This window comes from Homalodisca vitripennis, chromosome 8 (genome assembly GCF_021130785.1).
Source record: "Homalodisca vitripennis isolate AUS2020 chromosome 8, UT_GWSS_2.1, whole genome shotgun sequence".
Classification (NCBI taxonomy): domain Eukaryota; kingdom Metazoa; phylum Arthropoda; class Insecta; order Hemiptera; family Cicadellidae; genus Homalodisca; species Homalodisca vitripennis.
In genome coordinates this window covers 39,054,471-39,077,862 of record NC_060214.1, presented here as the reverse complement: position 1 = coordinate 39,077,862, position 23,392 = coordinate 39,054,471, and the positions used below count along the sequence as shown (strand labels likewise).

The following is a 23,392-nucleotide window of genomic DNA, read 5'->3' as shown; positions in this document are numbered from 1 at the left end:
AGAACCAAGACATATGCAACAGATTGTTTTGTTCGTGTACTGTTCAAAATGATGAACAACACCAAGTGTTAAATAAGAAAGAGCTATTACTTTGCTATCTATAACTACGAGTGAAAGCCTCTATTACTTGCACATTATTGGTAATACTAAAGCTTAGCATATTTGTAAACTTTTCTTAATAATTCTTGATTATTATATGACATTTCTAAACAATTTCTTTTTCTTTCCATTGCAGGAGTATGAGGAGAAGGCAGCGAAATTAAAAGAAGAGTACAGTGAGGCACTGAAGAAGTATAAAGCCAGTGGTGGTGGCAGTACTGGTCCAGCCTCCTCCGGAAAGTCAAAGACAAAATCATCGCCAAAGAAATCAATTGCTAGTGCAAACACAAAATCTGCCGGAGCCGGAAAAGATTTTATCAGCAAGGAGTTTATTGAGGACAGTGATAGTAGTGAAAGTGACGGCGGCAAAAAATCAAAAGTAAGTTTCCTAAACTATTGGGTTCCTCAATATGTTGGGTTTGGGTATTCCAATTTTGTTTAGTGTTAGGCCAGATTGGGTTTGAGAGAATCCAGCAATTGAATTAGTTAATAAAAAAACTTATTTTTAGAGGTAGTTTAACCAACACATCCGTATTTTTGAGTTTTAACAATGAAAGATTTAGAACAAAACCTGTTTTGTCCCTCTTCCCCTACTTTATTTTAAATTTCTTTATAATCCATGCTAAGCCTTCATCTGTACTTGCAACAAAAACATATTGTAATAGACTCAGCCTGGGCATAAACCGATTCGACTCAGGAATGATTAACATTCTGTCCTTTATGAACTTATGAATTTAAGGAGTTGGCGCATAGTTTACAATAAATGTGCTTTAATTTGTAGTGAACAATATGAGAGCAGCAAGAACCAACATTAGCTTAAAAATATGTAAGAGATTAATACCACTAAAATAATCCAGCAAATTTAAAATGGATACAAAATATGTTTGTACTGTTTACAATTAAATTTAACCCTTTGCACGCCAGCCTTTCAAAAGGTTCAGGCTGTAACCAACAAACTAATCTACAACCCAATTTTCTATTAAATTATCTTTGTAACCAATGTATAATACTTGGCATAGTATAGAATCGTATTGAGCGTGGTTGACTGTACATTTCAATTTTGGGTAGTTGCAGTTTAGCAGATTAATATATTATCAGTCATTCTTCTTAAACCAACTAGTCACTTGAGTCTGCATATGTTTTGTCATATGGATTATGCAGACAATAAATGGCCTCATTTTAAATCTCTAGATTTTCAAAATATTTTAGCTCTATTTTTCATGCTTTTGTCACTATATGTCTGTATGGACCCAAAAGCGGTTAAAAAAGGTGATATAAATAAAGAAAATCAAAAATAAACTAAGCTTTTCTCTGTTTACAAACAGCAACTCCAAATCGGGTATTCACTCCACTTTTTCTCACCTCTACTTCTTAATGCATTGAACTCTTTTTTTTTTTGAAGGATTTAAGTCACACCATTCTCTTAATATTCATTGAATAAAGGACTTATTTAAAGCTTTATGAAATTTGTTGAGTTTAAATTGAACAAGATTTTTCGAATACTCTGCTATTTTTTCTACCGCTAATTTTCTAAGCTCAAAACTAAAATATTTTGAACTGTGGACTTTACCCCTTAATTTGAAATAATCGTTAACTTTATGTTTCATAAAATATTACAAAATTTGCTCAGAAACATTTAGATATCTCATCATTTTAGCAAGTTACTGTTTTTTGTATCTATATTCAGAGCCTTATGTCCTATTGTGTTCCTTAAAACCGCACAATCAACTACTCCCTGAGATGAAAAGCTCATACTCCTGGAAAGACTCTCATAATTCATTGTTTATTTTATATAAATGGATCCTAAAACCGTATCAAGCCCCAATAGTTCTCGAAATTAAATCATATATTTTTAATATATATAATTATATATTAGTTACTTTTTATAAGTTATATTTAAAAAATATTGAGTGATGTAAAACGTTAGTTATTTATTTGTTAGTAACAATAGGTGAGAAGAAGAAAATGTGATTCAGGAAGTTCCCATAGAAATTTAGTAATGAAAGATCTGATAAAGATCTTAGCAATATTTTGCACACCTTTTAAACACATTATTTTTAAACAATATTCTTTATTTAGTATTCATGGTTATCTTTTTTTTATTCAGAACTAAATATAGGCAGTAAATAATAAATTCAGAAAATATTTATCCATATAATTAATTATGTATAGTATTAATAAAACAAAAAAATTACCTGTAAACCATTTAAAAAAGTTTGTGACATAGTCTTTAATATATATATATATATATATATATATATATATATATATATATATATATAAATTATAGTTAAAAGTTGGGATCAAAGGAGTTAGTTTTTAAATTTTACATGACATAAGTAGATAAATCTTGATACAGCTAAAATCACCCTGTGTACTACTCTTTTAACTCAAATATTTGACATTTACAGAAAACCGAAGTAAAAAAAGAAAAGAGTGATAGTAGCAGTGGTGGTGATGAATCAGAAGCAGAGAAGACCCCAGTGAAAAAAGAAGCAAAGAAGGAGGTGAAAAAAGAGAAGGAAGAGAAGAGTAAGAAAGCGGGCAGTGATGAGGATGATGATGAATTCCCCGAAGAACCAGAAGAAAGTACACCACCAACAACTGAGGATGAATCAGGGGGTGATTCAGATAGTGATTAGGAAAACAAAAACACATTTAATGTTAAAAACAGGAATTTCGAGAAAGCAGATTTTTTAATGAGGATAGGATAAATAAATCTCAAAACATAATTATTTCAGTGACCTGTAATTAAGCTTTTTCATTCTTTCCTGTTCTGTATTTGAATAACTGTCTATTCATTCCATAATTTGGTCTATATGTTTAACATGATTCCTGTATTTTGAATGTACATAATTATTATTAAACTAATTTTCTACTTTATTGTGGTTTTTCTTAACGAATACTATATTAATTCCCTTTGTTTTAATGAATACTGACTTGTGTTCTTCACCATTTAATTTCTATATTCAGATACTCCGTATTAAAAAGTCAATTTAACTAATCAAAATATTGTATAGAAATGGAAAACTAATGTCAAGAAGAAATGTGTTCTGAGAAAAAATGATCTTACCATATTTATATACTCTCCGGTTTTTAAATCTCCACCAAAACTAACACGGAAAAGTTCCATCTATCGTATTTACAAAATATCAAATTGTGTGCTTATACAGTGCAAATTGGCCTAGAGTATTAGCACTTGAAAGAGCCATCATGTGAACTGTCAGTTATTTCGTCCTCAACTCAATATGTGATCGTAACAGCACCTGCACGCCTGGACCGTCTCATGTACAATTGTATCGTCACTTTCTTCTATACATGCTTGCTTTAACCTACCAGTCGGAATTAATTGACATCAATTCGGTTTTTATTTAAAAATCGTGTAAGCTGGACCTATATTTTCAGCAACTGGGACAATTTTGTATAATATTCGTTTCATATAAGTACAAATTACTCAGTTTTAAATACTATGAGGAGCTGAACTTAATGTTGCTTGAATTATTGTCACCATCATGAACCACTATTAAATTCATTCTCTGATAATTTCTTGATCACATTCTAATATTTCTTGATCATATTTAAATAAATAAGATGTATTTTATTGATTGACATAATGAGACACTGTGTTAAGTAATTACATCTAACCTCTCAGAATTATAAATGGTATAAAGATCAGCTGGTGAAATATAGCAAGTAACACACTGTATGTTGCAGAATTGGATCATAATATTCCCGATATTCAGTAGCATTGAACAGTTAAGATTCAACAGTAAACAAATGAAAAAATATGATGCAGTAGGTCCAAATCTAAGCCTCTTCGTGCTGTAGGTTGAGGCTGGTGCGTCTAGCATGTGAACTGAAGGAGCTACCCATAGTCTCAGAAACTAAAACAATATCCAGAAGGCAGCTGGCGAAAAATGAACTAAACTCATCAATATGCCCAATGAGAGATAGAGCATTTCCATGTGCTAAATTAAAAGAATTGAAATGGACAGTGCAAGACTGGCACGAGGTGTTGAGAGCTAGGGGCTGGATGGGAGAAGTGTGTCAGACCGGGATGGGACTGTTAGATCCCCACAAGGTGGTGAGCAGCAGTGGTCAACAAAACCCGCGTTGGGGGTGGGGGGGGGGGGGGGTGGGGGGGGGGGGGGGTGGGGGGGGGGGGGGGTGGGGGGGGGGGGGGGTGGGGGGGGGGGGGGGTGGGGGGGGGGGGGGGACAGGTAGAAATAAAATTTTTCATTATCCCAAGAACTCGTTTAAAATTTATTGATGCAATCTTCAATCTATATATTACCATGTTTAAATCATTAATCGCGGTGTTTCTTATCATAAACATAATTTAAAGTTAAATTGAAAAATTTTAAAACATATCTGTAGCACCAGACATATAAAGCAGTTAGATTTCCCAGTCAAAGAAACGTAATGATTGGAGTCCCTTGAGATGACATATCTGAAATTGCTTTTAAAAAAAACCAATTTTAACAGGTTCAGATGGATGAATTACATGTATTGATACTCTACAACAATCTTAAAAAGTTAGAGATGTATTATCGATTTCTATAGAAAAATAGTTTTTTTTATTACAGATGCTAACATTTGAGCTAAAAGCGGCCAAGCAGATCCCTCCTCGTGAAAAATATCCTTATTTAGGTCTATGAAAAGCGCACTATTAAGATTACAAGAGATTAAGTATTATCTTGAAAGGGTCGAATACACAAACAGCTCTCTGTAAATCAACTTTGGAGTTTGCAGTAAGTTAATTTTGTTATAATCTAAAATATTGTAAATTTAGAGTTACTCGCGGATTTGATCGCAATTTGGTAGGTTTTGCACCTACATAAGCACTTCTGGCTTTAGTGAATTATATTATTCTGACGCCAATTTTGACTCTTTTTCTTCCCACGACCAAGAATATATACATGTATCAAATTTTGTATATTTATTAACGTTTTAATTTACTCTGATATTAGTATTTCTGTTCCAAAGCTAATTTTGCCTCTCTCCAGATCAAGAAAATACATATAAATACACAGCTTTGAGAAGCCTATATTTATCAAAACACAACTTAGATAAGTTTCATAATAGTTTTAAATATATAGTAACAGTAAAAATACATTGTCTCTTATATCTGCACTGCTAGCAGTTACCCGATGCTTTGCACGAAATTTAGTAGGCGTTGCACGTTTATGAATTGGCGTTGGTAGGCGTGGTTCCAGTGAATTATATTTCCGACAACAATGCTGAGTTTTCCTTGTAGCCATGATCAAGAAAATAAGTCAAACAGTTTATAATTACGGCCATTATAATTTAATTCATTCTTAGTATATTTTGAATAATCGCTCAAATATAAAAGGGGTGAATAATAATGGACATCAAATATGTTCAGACAATTTATTCACTATAAATTTAAACAAATATAAAATAATAAATAGTGTTTAATAGAGTAGTTTATTACATTTTACAGATTAATTCAATTAATATTACACAACTGTATAGACCTAGATGGAATTTTTCGCTACTCTAAAGTCCAGTGGGGCGTGATTTTCGAAATAGTAATAGGGCTAATATTCATCATATTAACCGTAAGAAAGTACTTTTAAATCGTGAGTAATATTTGATGAGAATTTTACGCTTGAAAACAAAACAAAACAAATTTATTAGACTTTATAGAATATTAATAGGATAAACCATTCAATTTTAAAACATGAAGTATTCCAAAATTGTTCAAAACTCAAACATATTCCATCTCAGATTGCATAATCTTTATCATTAGTCTGTGGTATAATATATACCTTTAAAACAATATACGCTGTAATAACGTTTAATGACTTTTTATTGTTTGATATTAATGAGGCACAGTTTTCTTTCCACTTGATGATTAATTATGAGTTAAATGCTGCTGGGATTGTTATTAATTTCTAGTGCTCTCGGACTTTGTACTTCATCCTCCATTCATGACGTAATTTTAAAACGCTTGTTTCAAATGAATGGAAACTGTGGAAACGGATTGAAGTGGCTCCTTAATTAAAACGTAAATAGGAGTTGGATTGATACTTTCCTTCTTATGTTACTGAATGAAGAGTTAAACACAATTTTGAATTATTACTTTGTATTTATTCATGAACAAATAACGTTTTGATTAAATAAATGTAAAAACTGTTACAAGTATTTGAAAAAAAAAAACATAATCAAATTAATCAGTAAATCATCTTAGGTTTAATGCACGTTTTCAACATTAATAATTATATAATATGTTCAATAAGATTTTGTTGTATTTTCTTTTATCACTTGGAAGGTAGCTTAAAATTTACCAATGAAATAAAACATTCATACCAAATAGATAACTCTATTATTATAATTTCCTAATTTAGACTAGGCTAGATAAAATGTATTCTTATTTGATTGTCTGCTTGCTTGTAAGACATCTGTGCAAAGACATAAAATAAGCTTAGAAATCTTGCACGCTTTTAATTATTTTTATTTTATTTTTCTGTTACTTAATTTCCATTAAGATATACTAAAATTTTTACGGCTTGAAATACTGAGTGCTTTTTGGTGACTCGTTCTTACGCATAGGCTTTAGTAGCCCATGTGAGAATATTTCTCAAGTAATTAAATTAGAAATATAAATTTATTTTACACATTAACCTTTAAAATCCAAATATTTAATTTAACTATATATTTTTAATACAATGAATATATTAATGTGTATCTTTGTTCATTTCTCGGAGAAGAATGGGTTTCGATTTGATTTGATTTGCTACATAGCGATGCATTTTAGACATGTGATCTGGAATAGATCTAGTTTTTAGAAAAACTGGATGAGAATACTGTGTATTTATTCTTATATTAGAGCTTAATTATTATAGTAGTGACGTATATCAGTTATTAGTGTACATACAGTATTTGTGACAGCCCTATTAATATTAAATTGTAATGCATTTAGAATATTTTGTTTTGACAACTAAGATTATTTTCTGCACTTAAAATCTTTCTTATATTATTCATAAATAGCTTGAATATTTGTTGGTTTCGTATCTTAGAGGGCTGTCCAGAAAGTAACAGACGTTTAGATATGGCTAGGAAATGTGCAAGCGGCATAGTGCTCCTACATTCAGACCTCAGAACGCAAAGCGTGATAATTTGTGCATCATGCCTTTTGTACTTTGTATGAAGTGAAGTGATGAATTAAGTGCTGCAACTGAAACTCTCACAAGAAATTTGATCTGTGATAATGTTTTGTTGACAAAAAATCACTAACCAATTGAAATTTATCGCCAGATTTGTGATGTGCACGGTAAAGGAGTAAAGAGTGAAAGCCGATTGATGCAGTGGTGCATTGGTTTTTAAAATGGACGATTCAGTGCTCACGAGGAGCATCGTAGAGGTTGGCCTAGCCTGGTGAGTGATGGTTGGTGGCAAAAAGCAACAAAACGGTCCGTAAAAATTGCCATTTCACAATACCGGTACTCCTAAAATTTCATGGACTTTAGTGCCTGAAATAGAGGTTATGTAATTTTGGTTACCAAAGATTTTTTGCCAGGTGGGTTCGAAAAATCTTAACTGAAGAACACAAAAAACCAGAGACTTGCTGCAGCTATGAAATTTTTGGAAGGCTACGAGAAAAGTGATAACCAAGTGATCTATAGTGTCACAACCGGCAACGAGAGTTAGGAAAAGCATGTAATTTTAAAAAATAGCTGTTGATGGAATTTGGACGCACGCATTCACCTAAACACCGAATAAGTATTTGCAAACGTTACCACCAACAATAATCAAGGCTACTGAATTTTTAGACACTCAGGGAGTGATTGTCGTTGATTTTATTGAACGTGGCCAAAATGTAAACTCAGATAGGTAACAGGTAAGTTAAGATGCGCGATACAAAACAAATGACGGAAAAAAGTCAGCAAGAAAGTAATTTTTATCCACAACAAAGGTCGTCCACACACGGCCAATAGTATCTAATAGCTCTTGCAGGGTTTTGAAAGCTTTCAATTACTCGACGTATAGCACAGATCCTCAAGCGACCTCGACTACCTGTTTGTTACCAGCGTGAAGGCGTGGAATGATTTGACACTGACGCTGAACTGTGCTCAATTGGTTTGTGATTTTCGCCAATAAAACTTTATCACAAATCACACCTCGCAACTGGTTGCATTTTACATTGCATCTCTCATTTCAACAATCCACTTTATACAAAGTACAATAGGCAAGATGCACAATCTTCCACAATCTGGAATCTGGACTTCTGGTCCTCTTCAACCGCAAATACTGATTGGGAAAGCACCCGAGATGCAGCATCGAATTAATGACCTTTCGGTTATCAGTTAATTAGCTACCAACTGAGGCATCTCAGACGGTATATATCTATAAAATAATAAGATGAAAATTGTTATTAATGTTCCATGTTTAAATTCCCCAGGATCACTTTCTTTGGAGATGTATCAGACGGAAAGACACAGAGAGACAATTTTAAGAAGGTCCTCGTGGATCCTTAATAGTTGCAAAATACGGAAACCGAATTTATACATAACATTTCAATAGATATAGTACTTGAAATTAAAATTAAACTTAGTTAAACCGATCTAAATTTTGCCGATGAAAAGACCATTATGAAAAATAAATAACAAGACAACTTTTTTAATAATTTTTTTAATTTAAAATAAAAATTCTAAAATCATTTTTCGGGCAGCTGTATTTAAATGACTGGTATTTAAATTTGTATAGGTTGTGGTAAATCATCAAAATATGTGTCATATATTATGTATATCACACACCAAAATAGTAGTGTTGTAGGTCACGGTTAAGTTCTTGTTAAAAACTGTGCTTGTTATTCAGCAACCAGTAAAACAAAAGTCCACACTCTCATTATAAACATCCACATACAGTCTGAGAGCTTAGTTTGTTTTCTCCCTATTAGCGTGCTCTAATGAGGTGAGGACAATTTGTAGTGATGTAGAAAGTTTGGAGTGGTGTTCAGTGTCCTTACACTACTCCTGCTGTTCATTAACTTTGTATGGTTCCAGGAATACACGTCTCAGTATTTTAAGACAATCACTTTTTTATTGTAAGAGGAATGTAAAAAAGTTAGACCTAACTAATGGAGTGGGATTCATCGTGAATGAACTCGTCGTTGCCTGTATATAAATTACATTTAATACATAACTTGAACTCTGTCGGTTAGTTCTATTTCATATACTGTGCGGACAGCGAAGCAGGTACAAAGATTTTCCGGCCCTTCGAGTAATAGGCTTTGCTAACGTGCGTCTTTATTGTCCTACAATTACATTGAAGTCCTTCCTATAATGCTTATCTTTTAATCCCTTGCAATACTTCATTAATATTATTAAAAGGAAGAATTTTCATGGTCAAAGTGTCCCGAATTAGCGAAACTAGATTTCACCGGAAGTCTCCTCAACCGCAACAGGAGGTCTCGGAAGCGCGCCCCTCCCAAACTCGGAGCAAAGCATAAAAAAACAACCACATGCCACTAGTGGGAAGAGAGACAAAGAGAGACAAAATTTCCAGTACACGATATAATTAATTAGATGGCAAACATTTTCATACAAAATACAATTAACACACCTTACACACCTTACAGTAGTGTATTAAGTTAATATTATCACTAATTTATTATATACTTTCACTGTTTAATATAATTTATACTTTCTTATTACATTATTTATACGTTAACTATGCCCAGATCTGATTTAGAGTCCAGTTGCATGTTTGGTTTGGCCCTTTTGTTTAAGTATGTTTTAATCATATATTATAAGTTAATAAATGTAAATTGGTTTTTGACCGTTGGAAGGAAATAAATAAATAAATAACTGCAGCACCACGGTGCACCGCGTAACTTACAAATTAAATAACAAAATAAATAGAATTCCAATATTGACAATAACATAATAAATAGAAATTTGACATATAAATAACATAATAGAATATAGAAATTTGACATAAATAAAATAGTTTCAGGTACGGCATGTAGTAAATATAAATTTTGAACGTTTAATTATTATGAACTGAGGGGAGGGAAAAGGTTGTAGAATTTCTAGGCCCACTATTTTTTAAACGTAATTTTGTTTCAAGTTTGTAGCCAAAAAAAAAAATAAAAAATATATTTAAAGCCGATTTTCGAAGGAGGCGGGGCTTAGTTGCCTCCACGAATCCGAATTAAAGATGAAATCCTCCCCTTCAGATCATGTCACTAAACTAAATAAATACTAGGTAATATTAACACTGGCCCTCCTCCAAATATAATATCTGGCAGCACTCCATAAAACCCAATCCTCTCAAGTTCAGTACAAGAAGAAGGAAAAAAACATTTTAGCTCCAACCTTGTTCAAGACGAAATGAAGTACAGACAGTCCAGTTGGATGACGGTTCAGTAGAGCTGGCAGGGCGCGGGCATTCAATTTTGGGTTTAACAATGCTGTTTCATTGGGCAGACTCGCCGCACCAGTCATGTTGACGGCACTCACGGGGACCCTATTGAATGCCAACATAACCGGTATATATTCAGAAGAGTTTATATTTATGTTATATAATTATGTTTGGCACAAAGTAAATATAAAATATTTAAATTTAACAATTAAAAATAACAATCTGTAGCTAACAGTACCTTTTAAGTATTGAAAAACTGTTAATTTTAAATATTACATACAAAACCAATTTTCAAATCTTTAAACATTTACTTATAGGCTAGAAGAGACATACTAAATTATTCAGCTTGGTAACATTTACTTGTAAAAATAATTCACTGTATTTTATTCATTCTGTAATATTAATTGTATTGTAAATTATGTAATTTACAAATAATAACAGTACATCATTTCCCAAATAACAATAATTAAATTATAATCCAAAACTAAGCCGTTCACGCTACTATAAAGCAAAAATTAATTAAACGTAAAATAGAAATCATGAATGTTGCCACCCAATTTTTGCAGGCAACACAAAACACGAGGTAACAAAATTTGCAAAGTCTGTACCGTCTCGCTTACACTAAATAAAGACAAAGTGATTACTAAATAAATAATTTCCGTTCGCCGAACGGATCAATTAGAAAGCACGGCGCAAAATATAATATTTAACTGGCATAGGTAAATAAATTAACAATTTAGACCGTTACGAAAGACAGGATGGAACACTTTGCAACAAGAAAACGTACACAAGGAACATAAAGTACAAAAATAATGAATAAGCTACTTTTAACTAATCAACGAAAATATATGTCTGCGTGGGAGAGAAAAACCACCAACTAAGTTAAGAGAGAGAAAAAGAAAAAACAATTACCTGCCGAAATCGGAGAATTAGCCAGCCATGGGCATCATAACGACCAGTAGACAGCACGAGATTCACGTCGCCTCTACCGAATGAGTCCGACCGCTCCGATCAGTAGCGCTGCCGGTAATCAGCTGGTCGGTAATCAGTCAGGGCCAACCACCTGACCTCGACCAATCAGTCCATCCAGGCAGAAAATAATCAATACGGTGACGGAGTCACTCCCCCACCGACTGACAAAAGTGGCCGAGGTGGGAAAAATAAAAAGACAAAACTATCCAAACTGAGCCCCGGTTCAAAAATAATCTGGGTAATGCGGATTGATACTCCTGTTATTTCTGTCTGTCTGCTATATAACTGCCTATGTGTTTGCATTCCTCGTTGGATTTCTCTTGAAGAAATTAAGCTATGGACTTTAAATGTTTATGCTGTAATGTACGGTAAGGAACCTTTCAATTTATCCTATTTAACTATCACTATTATAACTGAATTATCCACAGGGAAAATTATATGAAACTTCGTCTCTACATACAAAAAAACGATTTCAATAAAAGGGTATTTCTAACTATGTGATTTAACTAAACGACATTTACGTCACGGGTGCTTGTCACGGGTGCTTGTTACGGGTGCTTGTTACGGGTGCTTGTCACGGGTGTTTGTTACGGGTGCTTGCCACTCTGTATAAAAGCAGATTTTCTCTTCTATTTAAAAATTGATATGTGTTTGTTAGAAATGCTTTTTAAAAGTGAAGTAAACTATAGATTTGGAATTTTGCATGCAACTTGAGTGAAGTCTGTTATTCGACACGTGATGAGCCATATTCCTACATTACATATTAAAAAACTAATCAAAAATTTAAAAAATAGCACATATAGCATACAATAAAAGATCATACAAAATTGTACAACAGGTATGAATAATACAATTCAACGATATAATACAATTCAAACCTTAGTAGCTATTAACTCATTGCAGACGAGATAAGCTTGTTAAGCATGTTTGTAACAATCTTCTAAGAGTTTATTTTTTCGTGTCTATGACAGATTTTAAGGAATTTAATGGTAATTTTCTAGGTTTGATATTTTATTCGAAATAAATAATGTCTTATAAATATATTTGTTTGCAAATTAATAATGAAAGTCTAGGCTCATAAGATTTTCTGCGTCAAGTATACACATTTCGTACATACCGACTTAATCCTGCGTTTTGGTTTTTTAACACATTATATAGATTAACATGATTCTTTTGTAATTTATTTCTACATATCTTCAGTGAAAATTGAGACACAATTCAGGTTGAGTCTAAATGTTTTTTAGAGACGATATAAAAGTTTCTAGGCTTGAATAAAAAACTCAATTACGATACAGCGACAGCTAAGAAATGTAGTATATTTCATGTCTTTAAGCTATATGAAAAAATATCGAACCAATTCTCACTGTAATGTTTAAACCATACAGAACCACTTACACAAATGAGAACCGGCAAAGCGTAATCGAGGTGGGTCCGCCATCTTTGAAGCTAAACAAATATCAGACTCGAAGATAGTCTGGTAGGTGCTGTTATCTTAGTAAACTTACACTGGAGTAAGTAACAAGGCCGCCAATACTTTCATAACCTCTAGAAATTTCAACAAAAACTGTGTTTTATAACCCCTATAGACGACTGAGTCGGTTAGTTATTGCCTATGAGTTAAATACCTGGACATTAGAAAGAACAAATATTGTAATATGTGGTAATATGTATTTTAACCGGATATAAAGCCAGATGTAAGGTTGTGCGCAAAAATGAAAAATTATACCAATCCGTAACTATCTTTATAACCACCAAAATGAAAAATTGCAACAGAAAAACTTAAATAGCCCTTTAGGGCGTCACACAGAACGGTATTAGTAAAGAATTAAAAATGAGAATTATTATCTTTCCAAATTCAAAATTTTAATCTTTATAAATTTGACCCATAAAAAGGTTAAAATCAAAAGTGAAGAGCTAAAAAATTCATGTTTAATCTGAATAAAATATGCCAGTTGCCCCAAAACAGTGTGATTATTACCTAAGGATACAATACAAAGAACACTGACTTGTGGTAAGAAAACGTTACACATATTTTGGAAAGGAAGTTTTATTAAACACAGTGGAGGAACATGAAGTATGTTTACAGGGTATGGAATAACAAATATAATGATAATAAATATGTAATGCGCAGAAATATAATCTGATTAATTGAATTTTTAGTACTATCCTATATAACTAAAAATACACTTATGATAAAAATATTAATAAAATAACTTTTATTTATATATTATGTATTCACAACCACAGATTTTATTCATATCTACTAAGTTGAATAGTAATAAAAGGTAAAGGATTACTTAATGCCTATTTTACAAAGTATAAACAGAGAATGTTAAACGCTTTCCTGTTTTCTTTTCACTAAAAATGTGACAATTGAGGTTGAGCTCAAGTTTAAAATGCAAAGGCAATCTAATGCAATGCTGTGAATTCTTATTTCAAAAATTTTATGGAATTTCGTCCGTCGAGTACTAAGATTTACTTATTGGTAGATGGTAAAACGATTTATATTTACTTAAATTACAAATTTTCCTGGTAATTACCTACTCTTTTAATAATAGACTTAAAAGCTTGAATGGTGAGATTAATTAATCAGCTTAAATATGGAATGGATTGAGTGAGTATAAAGCCATTAAGCAGACGTCCAACACAATAAGATCATCGACCCTCATTAATTAAAGCCATTAAGTCAATCTATCAAAAGTATTTTTGTTCGTAACGTGATTCTTATAAATCACACTAAATATTATTAAAGATGTTTTATGTAAGCATATCTATTTTTTACAAAACTAAGGAATACTGTGTTTTATTCCCAACCATTAAAAAATAAACCATAAACAATCACTATTCTCATACACTGGAAGTAAGTAAAACATTATAAAATGTTACTGAAAAAATTCACATTACATTTTATTTAAACTAAAAAGAACTAGTTCTGCATTAAGGACTCGAGAGGACATTATTTAATTCGTGTAGTTGACGCTGCATGTATGTATGTATCTATCTGTGTGATAACTCTTGGTCATGGAGACGTGAGATTTGGCACATGGGTTGTGGTTGCTACTAAGGTCAAAAGGTCAAATGGTGTTCCGCCTGCCTGATTAAGTGACTTGCTATTCTATGTGAACTATTTTAAGAGTTTTAAACAAGTTCTATTATGTACAAAATACTATCAGAGTAAACGTGAAAGGTAACTAAGGCAACAGCGATATTGCAAGATAAAACATTTACACAATACGAATAAACACTGTTGAAATAACTGAGTTGAGATGATTTACATTCCCATTACTGAGCTAGCTGATTCAACGTCTTGTTAGGTGTTGAAAGTAGATAATGACATTTATTTATAGGGGGTAAATGAACTTCTAATATTCATAGCAATGAAAGTCAATAAAATACAATATAAAATCAAAACATGGTACTGAAATATAGTTCACAAAAGGAAGATACTACAAGTTTATACCACACAACTCTTTTTAAAGCTGTTGTATAGGCACGACTATTTTATATCAACAGTTTTTGTCGTATAATAAATTTAATCATAATTAGGAGCTAAATTAGTAATAAACTGAGATATTGAGTAGAGAGTAAATGTAGTAACATACAAAAGGAATTGAACATCTAGCTAAGTATATTTTGCAGGCACAAATTATTTTCAAATGTAGGTTTCAAAAGAAATGAAAAATATAAAATAATGACAATTTTTAACTGCAAAGTAGTGTCAAAATTAATATGGCTACTATGCTTCAGTATTTACAACTGTCTTCTAAGTACGACTCTATATGTAATACATAACTTTAAAAAATAAGCATTATTGTAATTTAGTATGTACTTTGGTTTAGTAATCAAAATACTGTATATTCCATTATTATAATGTTTAATTAACCTAGCGGGTACGTGCAACTGATCAGGAAATAGTAAATTTATTACTATAACAGAATTAAGTAAAACTACTTAGCTGAAGATAATTTCCTTTCAATTATATTCCACTGTTGCTCAACGTTAAAATTGGACTTGTCTGGCCATTGTAATAATTTATAACATCACTGTGATCAATTTTATAATCCTACCATCTTTTTAACAATACGTTATCTTGTGGTTTGGTTCAAAACAACTTTATATTTGAGCAAATATAAAAATTAAGAAGTACATTCAAAGGTATAATTAACCAGCCAAGAAGTATTTAGATATTATCGTAACCAGATTTGTTACAATGTTTATTTAATCATGGTTTGTCTAGAGTTTGCAATGTTACTATTATCATAGTGTTATTACCGTAACATTTGTCAGGAAAAAAAGTTATGCAAGGGTATTATATTGCTTATTTTCTTAATTCAATTTTTATAGTCACCCTTATAATATATTTAAAATTTCAAAATCGTTAATTTAATATGTAATCTGAGTTGAAGTGCAACGTTTAAAGACCTCCGGTATTTTTTGTTTTTGGTTTAGAACCCCAAAGTCGGGATGCACTAAATTTCTATATTTTCTAATATATTAAGTTTCAAGACCGATGGAAACTGGCCAAAGATATCTAAATATCGTTCATTTAGACTCTTTGTGCATTCTATCTCTTGGTTAGATCAGCAGAAATTTGGTACCTAGACTCAAATTCGACAAAACATTCTCAAAGCATATTCTTGTAAAAATAATAATTCCGAGAGTTTTGTAAATAAGAGCGTTAAAATATTTCAGAATCTATAACTATCTAAAATAAACTTTTGGTTTTTAAGCAGCCAATATATATAACCTTCTAACTTATAACATTGACTTCTGGAATGTTTTACCTTTAAAAGTAGTGACAGCCTGCATATCCTTACAGCATTTAGACTTCCAAGAGGTTTTAACATTTATCAACAGCCGGCTTCTAGAACTTTCAACATCTAAAATTACTTTTTTGATATTTAGATCTCTATATACAACCGGCCTCTAGAAGCTCCGAAAATCAAAAATGGAATTCTAGGATTCTTACTTTATGAGAATTCAGTATTCAGAAGCTTCCATATTCTATAAGTTTTCGTCATATAACATCAAGCAAACTTCTTCCATAATGTTATAAAATTGATATTATAAAATTTTTATTATTATTTTATGCATAAATAACAGTACTATCTTTTTAATATATTAGTGCTTAATTCTTATTAAAATATCGCTGTATCACTGGAAGTAAAGTGGTATATTGAGCAATGTTTATTCTCAAATCTATTACAATGCCATTCATAAGTCAAACAACTAGTACATACATTATGTTACCATTCGTAAACATGTTTTGTAATTTTGAGAAAAAGTAAAGCTCTTATAACTTAGTAAACTTAGTGAAGTAAAGCCCTTATAACATAACTTCAGAATAAAATATATATTTCCCCATGTCCTAAAATAAACCCTATTTCTGTGACTATAAGTAAATTATCTAATAGTTTACCTGTTTATTCATTTATTTATTATTAAAAACAATTATTTTAAAGGTATTTTGGTTGAAAAACCAAGTTAGCTGTTTTAAAACGTTAAAAATTAATTGAATACATCATAAAACAGTTGACAGTGTTATAGAGAATACTTATGACACAATGTATAGCGAAGCAATCAATACCGGTCGTATTACATTATTTGGATAACACTGATAAATTAATCGTTGTGATAACAAGGATATTTAATCAGGAAGTAATTAATATCCTAGCTTGGCGAGTTTAGTTCAACAGGTCAATACGCATTCGCTGTTAGAATATCCTGACTTTATAGCTATTGCTATAAATATTCTGGAGACGTAATATTAGGTATTTTTGTTTATATGCTATGTATGATGAATGTGAATACGATTCTTTTTCAAATTCAAATTCAAATTCAAATGGTTTATTGTCAGAATACAAAATATGTATATAACAACGTCATATTATAAATAATCTATAGCTTACTTTAAATAGCCTTACTCTTATCACAGTTAAAAAATCATCAACAGTGTACAAACATGAATCTACTAACATTTTCTTTACATAATTTTTAAAATTTGATCTGTTTAATACCTTGATATGATTGGGCAAAGCATTGTAATATTTGATTCCCTGATATCTAAAACTGACTTGAGTGCTAGCAAAGTTACATTTTGGTACAACTACATTATTTCTATTACGAGTACTATAACTATGAACATCACATTGATTAATAAATAATGATAAATTATCTCTGACATATAACAAAACATTTAATACATAAATAGACGGCAATGTTAATACACCTAATTTTACAAACAGTTGTTTACAGTGCTCACGACTCTGGACATTACATATAAGCCTGACTGCTCTTTTTTGTAGCACAAACAGTTTATTCGCAATCTGAGATTGGCCCCAAAAAGTTACTCCATATGTTAAGAAACTATGAATATAGGCATAGTACATAAAAAGCAAGTGTTTAGCAGAAATAGTTCCATTAAGGGATCTTATAAGAAAAATACCTCGGGAAATTCGAGAAGCTACATAATCAATATGAGTTTGCCATTTAAGATTGGGTTGTATAAAAATGCCAAGAAACTTAAGACTTAAGTCCTCATTATCACTAGGCCTATTAGATAAGGTAATATGTAAATCTTGAATTTTTTTATCATTTACACAGAGCTTATTTGCTGCACACCAATCATCTACAATTGCGGTCTTAACACTAAGTAGCTCATTACATTCGTTCCTCGTTTTTGCGCAGACCTTGAGACCCAAGTCATCAGCAAACAAATACGTACTAACATAATTGTCATTGAGATTAAAAGGCAAGTAATTTATATACAAAATAAATAGAGTAGGTCCTAAAATGGATCCCTGAGGAACACCTAGCTTAACAGGCCTAGTTTCTGACATAGAGCCATTTAAATATACATATTGACACCTATTTGAGAGATATGAGTTAAAGAAACTGACAGCAAGTTGACTAAAACCATAAGACCTAAGTTTATTTAATAGAATATGATGATTTACAGTATCAAAGGCTCTGGATAAGTCATAAGATCTGAACTTGACAGATTTTTTTAGTTCCAAACCATCAAAGCAATCATTTATGAAGGACTGGACTGCGCCAACGGTACACCGCTCAGCTCGAAACCCAAATTGACAAGTGCTGAGTAAATTATTGGTTTCGAGATAGCAAACCAACTGCTTATGAACTAGCCGCTCCAACACCTTTGACACTGCTGTAACAATAGTTATAGGCCTATAATTACAAGTTTGGTCCTTTGAACCCCTCTTATGTACTGGAATCACTTTGTTTATCTTTAGTACATCAGGAAAATATGTATATAGTAGGTTTTAGTAGGTTATATGCAAATTAATTAATATCTGTCCATGGAAATCAGTAAAATTTAGCAACACCTAGAAGCGGTGATAGTAGCGACTTGGGATCAATTCTGTCTACTGTAACTTTGATTTGTATTACTACGTTGAGAGAGACACTGGAGTTTAGACCCGGAAGCGGTGATAGTAGCGACTTGGGATGATGTGTTTATATGCTATGTATGATGAATGTGAATACGATTCTTTTTCAAATTCAAATTCAAATGGTTTATTGTCAGAATACAAAATATGTATATAACAACGTCATATTATAAATAATCTATAGCTTACTTTAAATAGCCTTACTTCTTATCACAGTTAAAAAATCATCAACAGTGTACAAACATGAATCTACTAACATTTTCTTTACATAATTTTTAAAATTTGATCTGTTTAATACCTTGATATGATTGGGCAAAGCATTGTAATATTTGATTCCCTGATATCTAAAACTGACTTGAGTGCTAGCAAAGTTACATTTTGGTACAACTACATTATTTCTATTACGAGTACTATAACTATGAACATCACATTGATTAATAAATAATGATAAATTATCTCTGACATATAACAAAACATTTAATACATAAATAGACGGCAATGTTAATACACCTAATTTTACAAACAGTGGTTTACAGTGCTCACGACTCTGGACATTACATATAAGCCTGACTGCTCTTTTTTGTAGCACAAACAGTTTATTCGCAATCTGAGATTGGCCCCAAAAAGTTACTCCATATGTTAAGAAACTATGAATATAGGCATAGTACATAAAAAGCAAGTGTTTAGCAGAAATAGTTCCATTAAGGGATCTTATAAGAAAAATACCTCGGGAAATTCGAGAAGCTACATAATCAATATGAGTTTGCCATTTAAGATTGGGTTGTATAAAAATGCCAAGAAACTTAAGACTTAAGTCCTCATTATCACTAGGCCTATTAGATAAGGTAATATGTAAATCTTGAATTTTTTTTATCATTTACACAGAGCTTATTTGCTGCACACCAATCATCTACAATTGCGGTCTTAACACTAAGTAGCTCATTACATTCGTTCCTCGTTTTTGCGCAGACCTTGAGACCCAAGTCATCAGCAAACAAATACGTACTAACATAATTGTCATTGAGATTAAAAGGCAAGTAATTTACATACAAAATAAATAGAGTAGGTCCTAAAATGGATCCCTGAGGAACACCTAGCTTAACAGGCCTAGTTTCTGACATAGAGCCATTTAAATATACATATTGACACCTATTTGAGAGATATGAGTTAAAGAAACTGACAGCAAGTTGACTAAAACCATAAGACCTAAGTTTATTTAATAGAATATGATGATTTACAGTATCAAAGGCTCTGGATAAGTCATAAGATCTGAACTTGACAGATTTTTTTAGTTCCAAACCATCAAAGCAATCATTTATGAAGGACTGGACTGCGCCAACGGTACACCGCTCAGCTCGAAACCCAAATTGACAAGTGCTGAGTAAATTATTGGTTTCGAGATAGCAAACCAACTGCTTATGAACTAGCCGCTCCAACACCTTTGACACTGCTGTAACAATAGTTATAGGCCTATAATTACAAGTTTGGTCCTTTGGACCCCTCTTATGTACTGGAATCACTTTGTTTATCTTTAGTACATCAGGAAAATATGTATATAGTAGGTTTTAGTAGGTTATATGCAAATTAATTAATATCTGTCCATGGAAATCAGTAAAATTTAGCAACACCCAGAAGCGGTGATAGTAGCGACTTGGGATCAATTCTGTCTACTGTAACTTTGATTTGTATTACTACGTTGAGAGAGACACTGGAGTTTAGACCCGGAAGCGGTGATAGTAGCGACTTGGGATGATGTGTTTATATGCTATGTATGATGAATGTGATTACGATTCTTTTTCAAATTCAAATTCAAATGGTTTATTGTCAGAATACAAAATATGTATATAACAACGTCATATTATAAATAATCTATAGCTTACTTTAAATAGCCTTACTTCTTATCACAGTTAAAAAATCATCAACAGTGTACAAACATGAATCTACTAACATTTTCTTTACATAATTTTTAAAATTTGATCTGTTTAATACCTTGATATGATTGGGCAAAGCATTGTAATATTTGATTCCCTGATATCTAAAACTGACTTGAGTGCTAGCAAAGTTACATTTTGGTACAACTACATTATTTCTATTACGAGTACTATAACTATGAACATCACATTGATTAATAAATAATGATAAATTATCTCTGACATATAACAAAACATTTAATACATAAATAGACGGCAATGTTAATACACCTAATTTTACAAACAGTGGTTTACAGTGCTCACGACTCTGGACATTACATATAAGCCTGACTGCTCTTTTTTGTAGCACAAACAGTTTATTCGCAATCTGAGATTGGCCCCAAAAAGTTACTCCATATGTTAAGAAACTATGAATATAGGCATAGTACATAAAAAGCAAGTGTTTAGCAGAAATAGTTCCATTAAGGGATCTTATAAGAAAAATACCTCGGGAAATTCGAGAAGCTACATAATCAATATGAGTTTGCCATTTAAGATTGGGTTGTATAAAAATGCCAAGAAACTTAAGACTTAAGTCCTCATTATCACTAGGCCTATTAGATAAGGTAATATGTAAATCTTGAATTTTTTTTATCATTTACACAGAGCTTATTTGCTGCACACCAATCATCTACAATTGCGGTCTTAACACTAAGTAGCTCATTACATTCGTTCCTCGTTTTTGCGCAGACCTTGAGACCCAAGTCATCAGCAAACAAATACGTACTAACATAATTGTCATTGAGATTAAAAGGCAAGTAATTTATATACAAAATAAATAGAGTAGGTCCTAAAATGGATCCCTGAGGAACACCTAGCTTAACAGGCCTAGTTTCTGACATAGAGCCATTTAAATATACATATTGACACCTATTTGAGAGATATGAGTTAAAGAAACTGACAGCAAGTTGACTAAAACCATAAGACCTAAGTTTATTTAATAGAATATGATGATTTACAGTATCAAAGGCTCTGGATAAGTCATAAGATCTGAACTTGACAGATTTTTTTAGTTCCAAACCATCAAAGCAATCATTTATGAAGGACTGGACTGCGCCAACGGTACACCGCTCAGCTCGAAACCCAAATTGACAAGTGCTGAGTAAATTATTGGTTTCGAGATAGCAAACCAACTGCTTATGAACTAGCCGCTCCAACACCTTTGACACTGCTGTAACAATAGTTATAGGCCTATAATTACAAGTTTGGTCCTTTGGACCCCTCTTATGTACTGGAATCACTTTGTTTATCTTTAGTACATCAGGAAAATATGTATATAGTAGGTTTTAGTAGGTTATATGCAAATTAATTAATATCTGTCCATGGAAATCAGTAAAATTTAGCAACACCCAGAAGCGGTGATAGTAGCGACTTGGGATCAATTCTGTCTACTGTAACTTTGATTTGTATTACTACGTTGAGAGAGACACTGGAGTTTAGACCCGGAAGCGGTGATAGTAGCGACTTGGGATCAATTCTGTCTACTGTAACTTTGATTTGTATTACTACGTTGAGAGAGACACTGGAGTTTAGACCCAGAAGTGGTGATAGTAGCGACTTGGGATCAATTCTGTCTACTGTAACTTTGATTTGTATTAGTATGTTGAGAGAGACACTGGAGTTTAGATTCGTAGGTACGAAATTAACCTTAAATACAGTGATTAGTTGTCGTAAAATCGTTAAATATAATACTATACAATACGGAATTAAATTCAAAAATAACTCTTGCACTTTTTGCACTGGTCATAAAATATTACTTTTTGGAAGATTTTTGTGTATAATACTATACTATTAATAACTAAAAAAAACTTTATCACAACACAATAATCTGATAAATGGAAAACTGCAAAATATGTGTTGTTTATTTGAATAGATAAATATCTCTCCCTATATGCAATGATACGTCAGAGAACAATACATTGAGTCGACCTAGTTTTTAGCATTGTAAAGCTGGTTTATTCATTTCCAACCCCATCTTTGCGCTCTATTAAAGAAAAAGCTCGTGTATTTCATTATAGTTACTCTCAATGCATATAGATTTTCAATTTCCCCTATGACCTGTTTAGAAGGCCGTATAATATGGCATTGTTGCTAATTAATTCATACTTCAAAGAAAAAAATTAACACGTAACATATGGATGTGTATTATTTAGTCTAGAATTGTGATATAAAAAACAGCAAGCTTCACCTTATGAATGTCCCTTATAATGGTATTTTCAAAGTCTAAGATCACTTCGATCACGTTCTTGTTTTAGTGATGAACAGCCAATTATATATTATACATATTATGTGACAATAGTCTCATATTTTTCAGTTGTCATAAAATCATATACTGTCATTATGGCTTCATAGCTATTGGCGCTATGCCTAATAACTATTCATGGGATGATAATTTATGCATTCGAATGTAATTGGAGAGTAGTTCCAGTGTGACGTAGCCAGTCTCCGGCTATTACTCAGGTAATATCATTCTCTATTGGCTAAAATAGCAGATTATATGGAGCTGATAATTTTATATTGTCATATTTAATCCAGAGTTGAGCTGCTTATTGT

General features: G+C 31.9%; 1 protein-coding gene across 2 annotated transcripts in view; it reads left to right on the top strand.

Moving 5' to 3' along the window:
- The window catches only part of LOC124367572 (FACT complex subunit Ssrp1), a 29,686-nt gene extending 26,704 nt beyond the window's left edge, over positions 1-2,982 (top strand). Inside the window, exons 13-14 of one of the 2 annotated variants that reach the window (XM_046824508.1) lie at positions 236-478; positions 2,511-2,982. In XM_046824508.1, the coding sequence (XP_046680464.1) occupies positions 236-478; positions 2,511-2,741 (474 nt within the window). In that variant the 3' untranslated portion in view covers positions 2,742-2,982. Of the gene's footprint in view, positions 1-235; positions 483-2,510 lie in introns of both variants that reach the window. The other variant, XM_046824509.1, reaches the window with a different exon arrangement.
- The last annotated feature ends 20,410 nt before the right edge of the window (positions 2,983-23,392 follow it).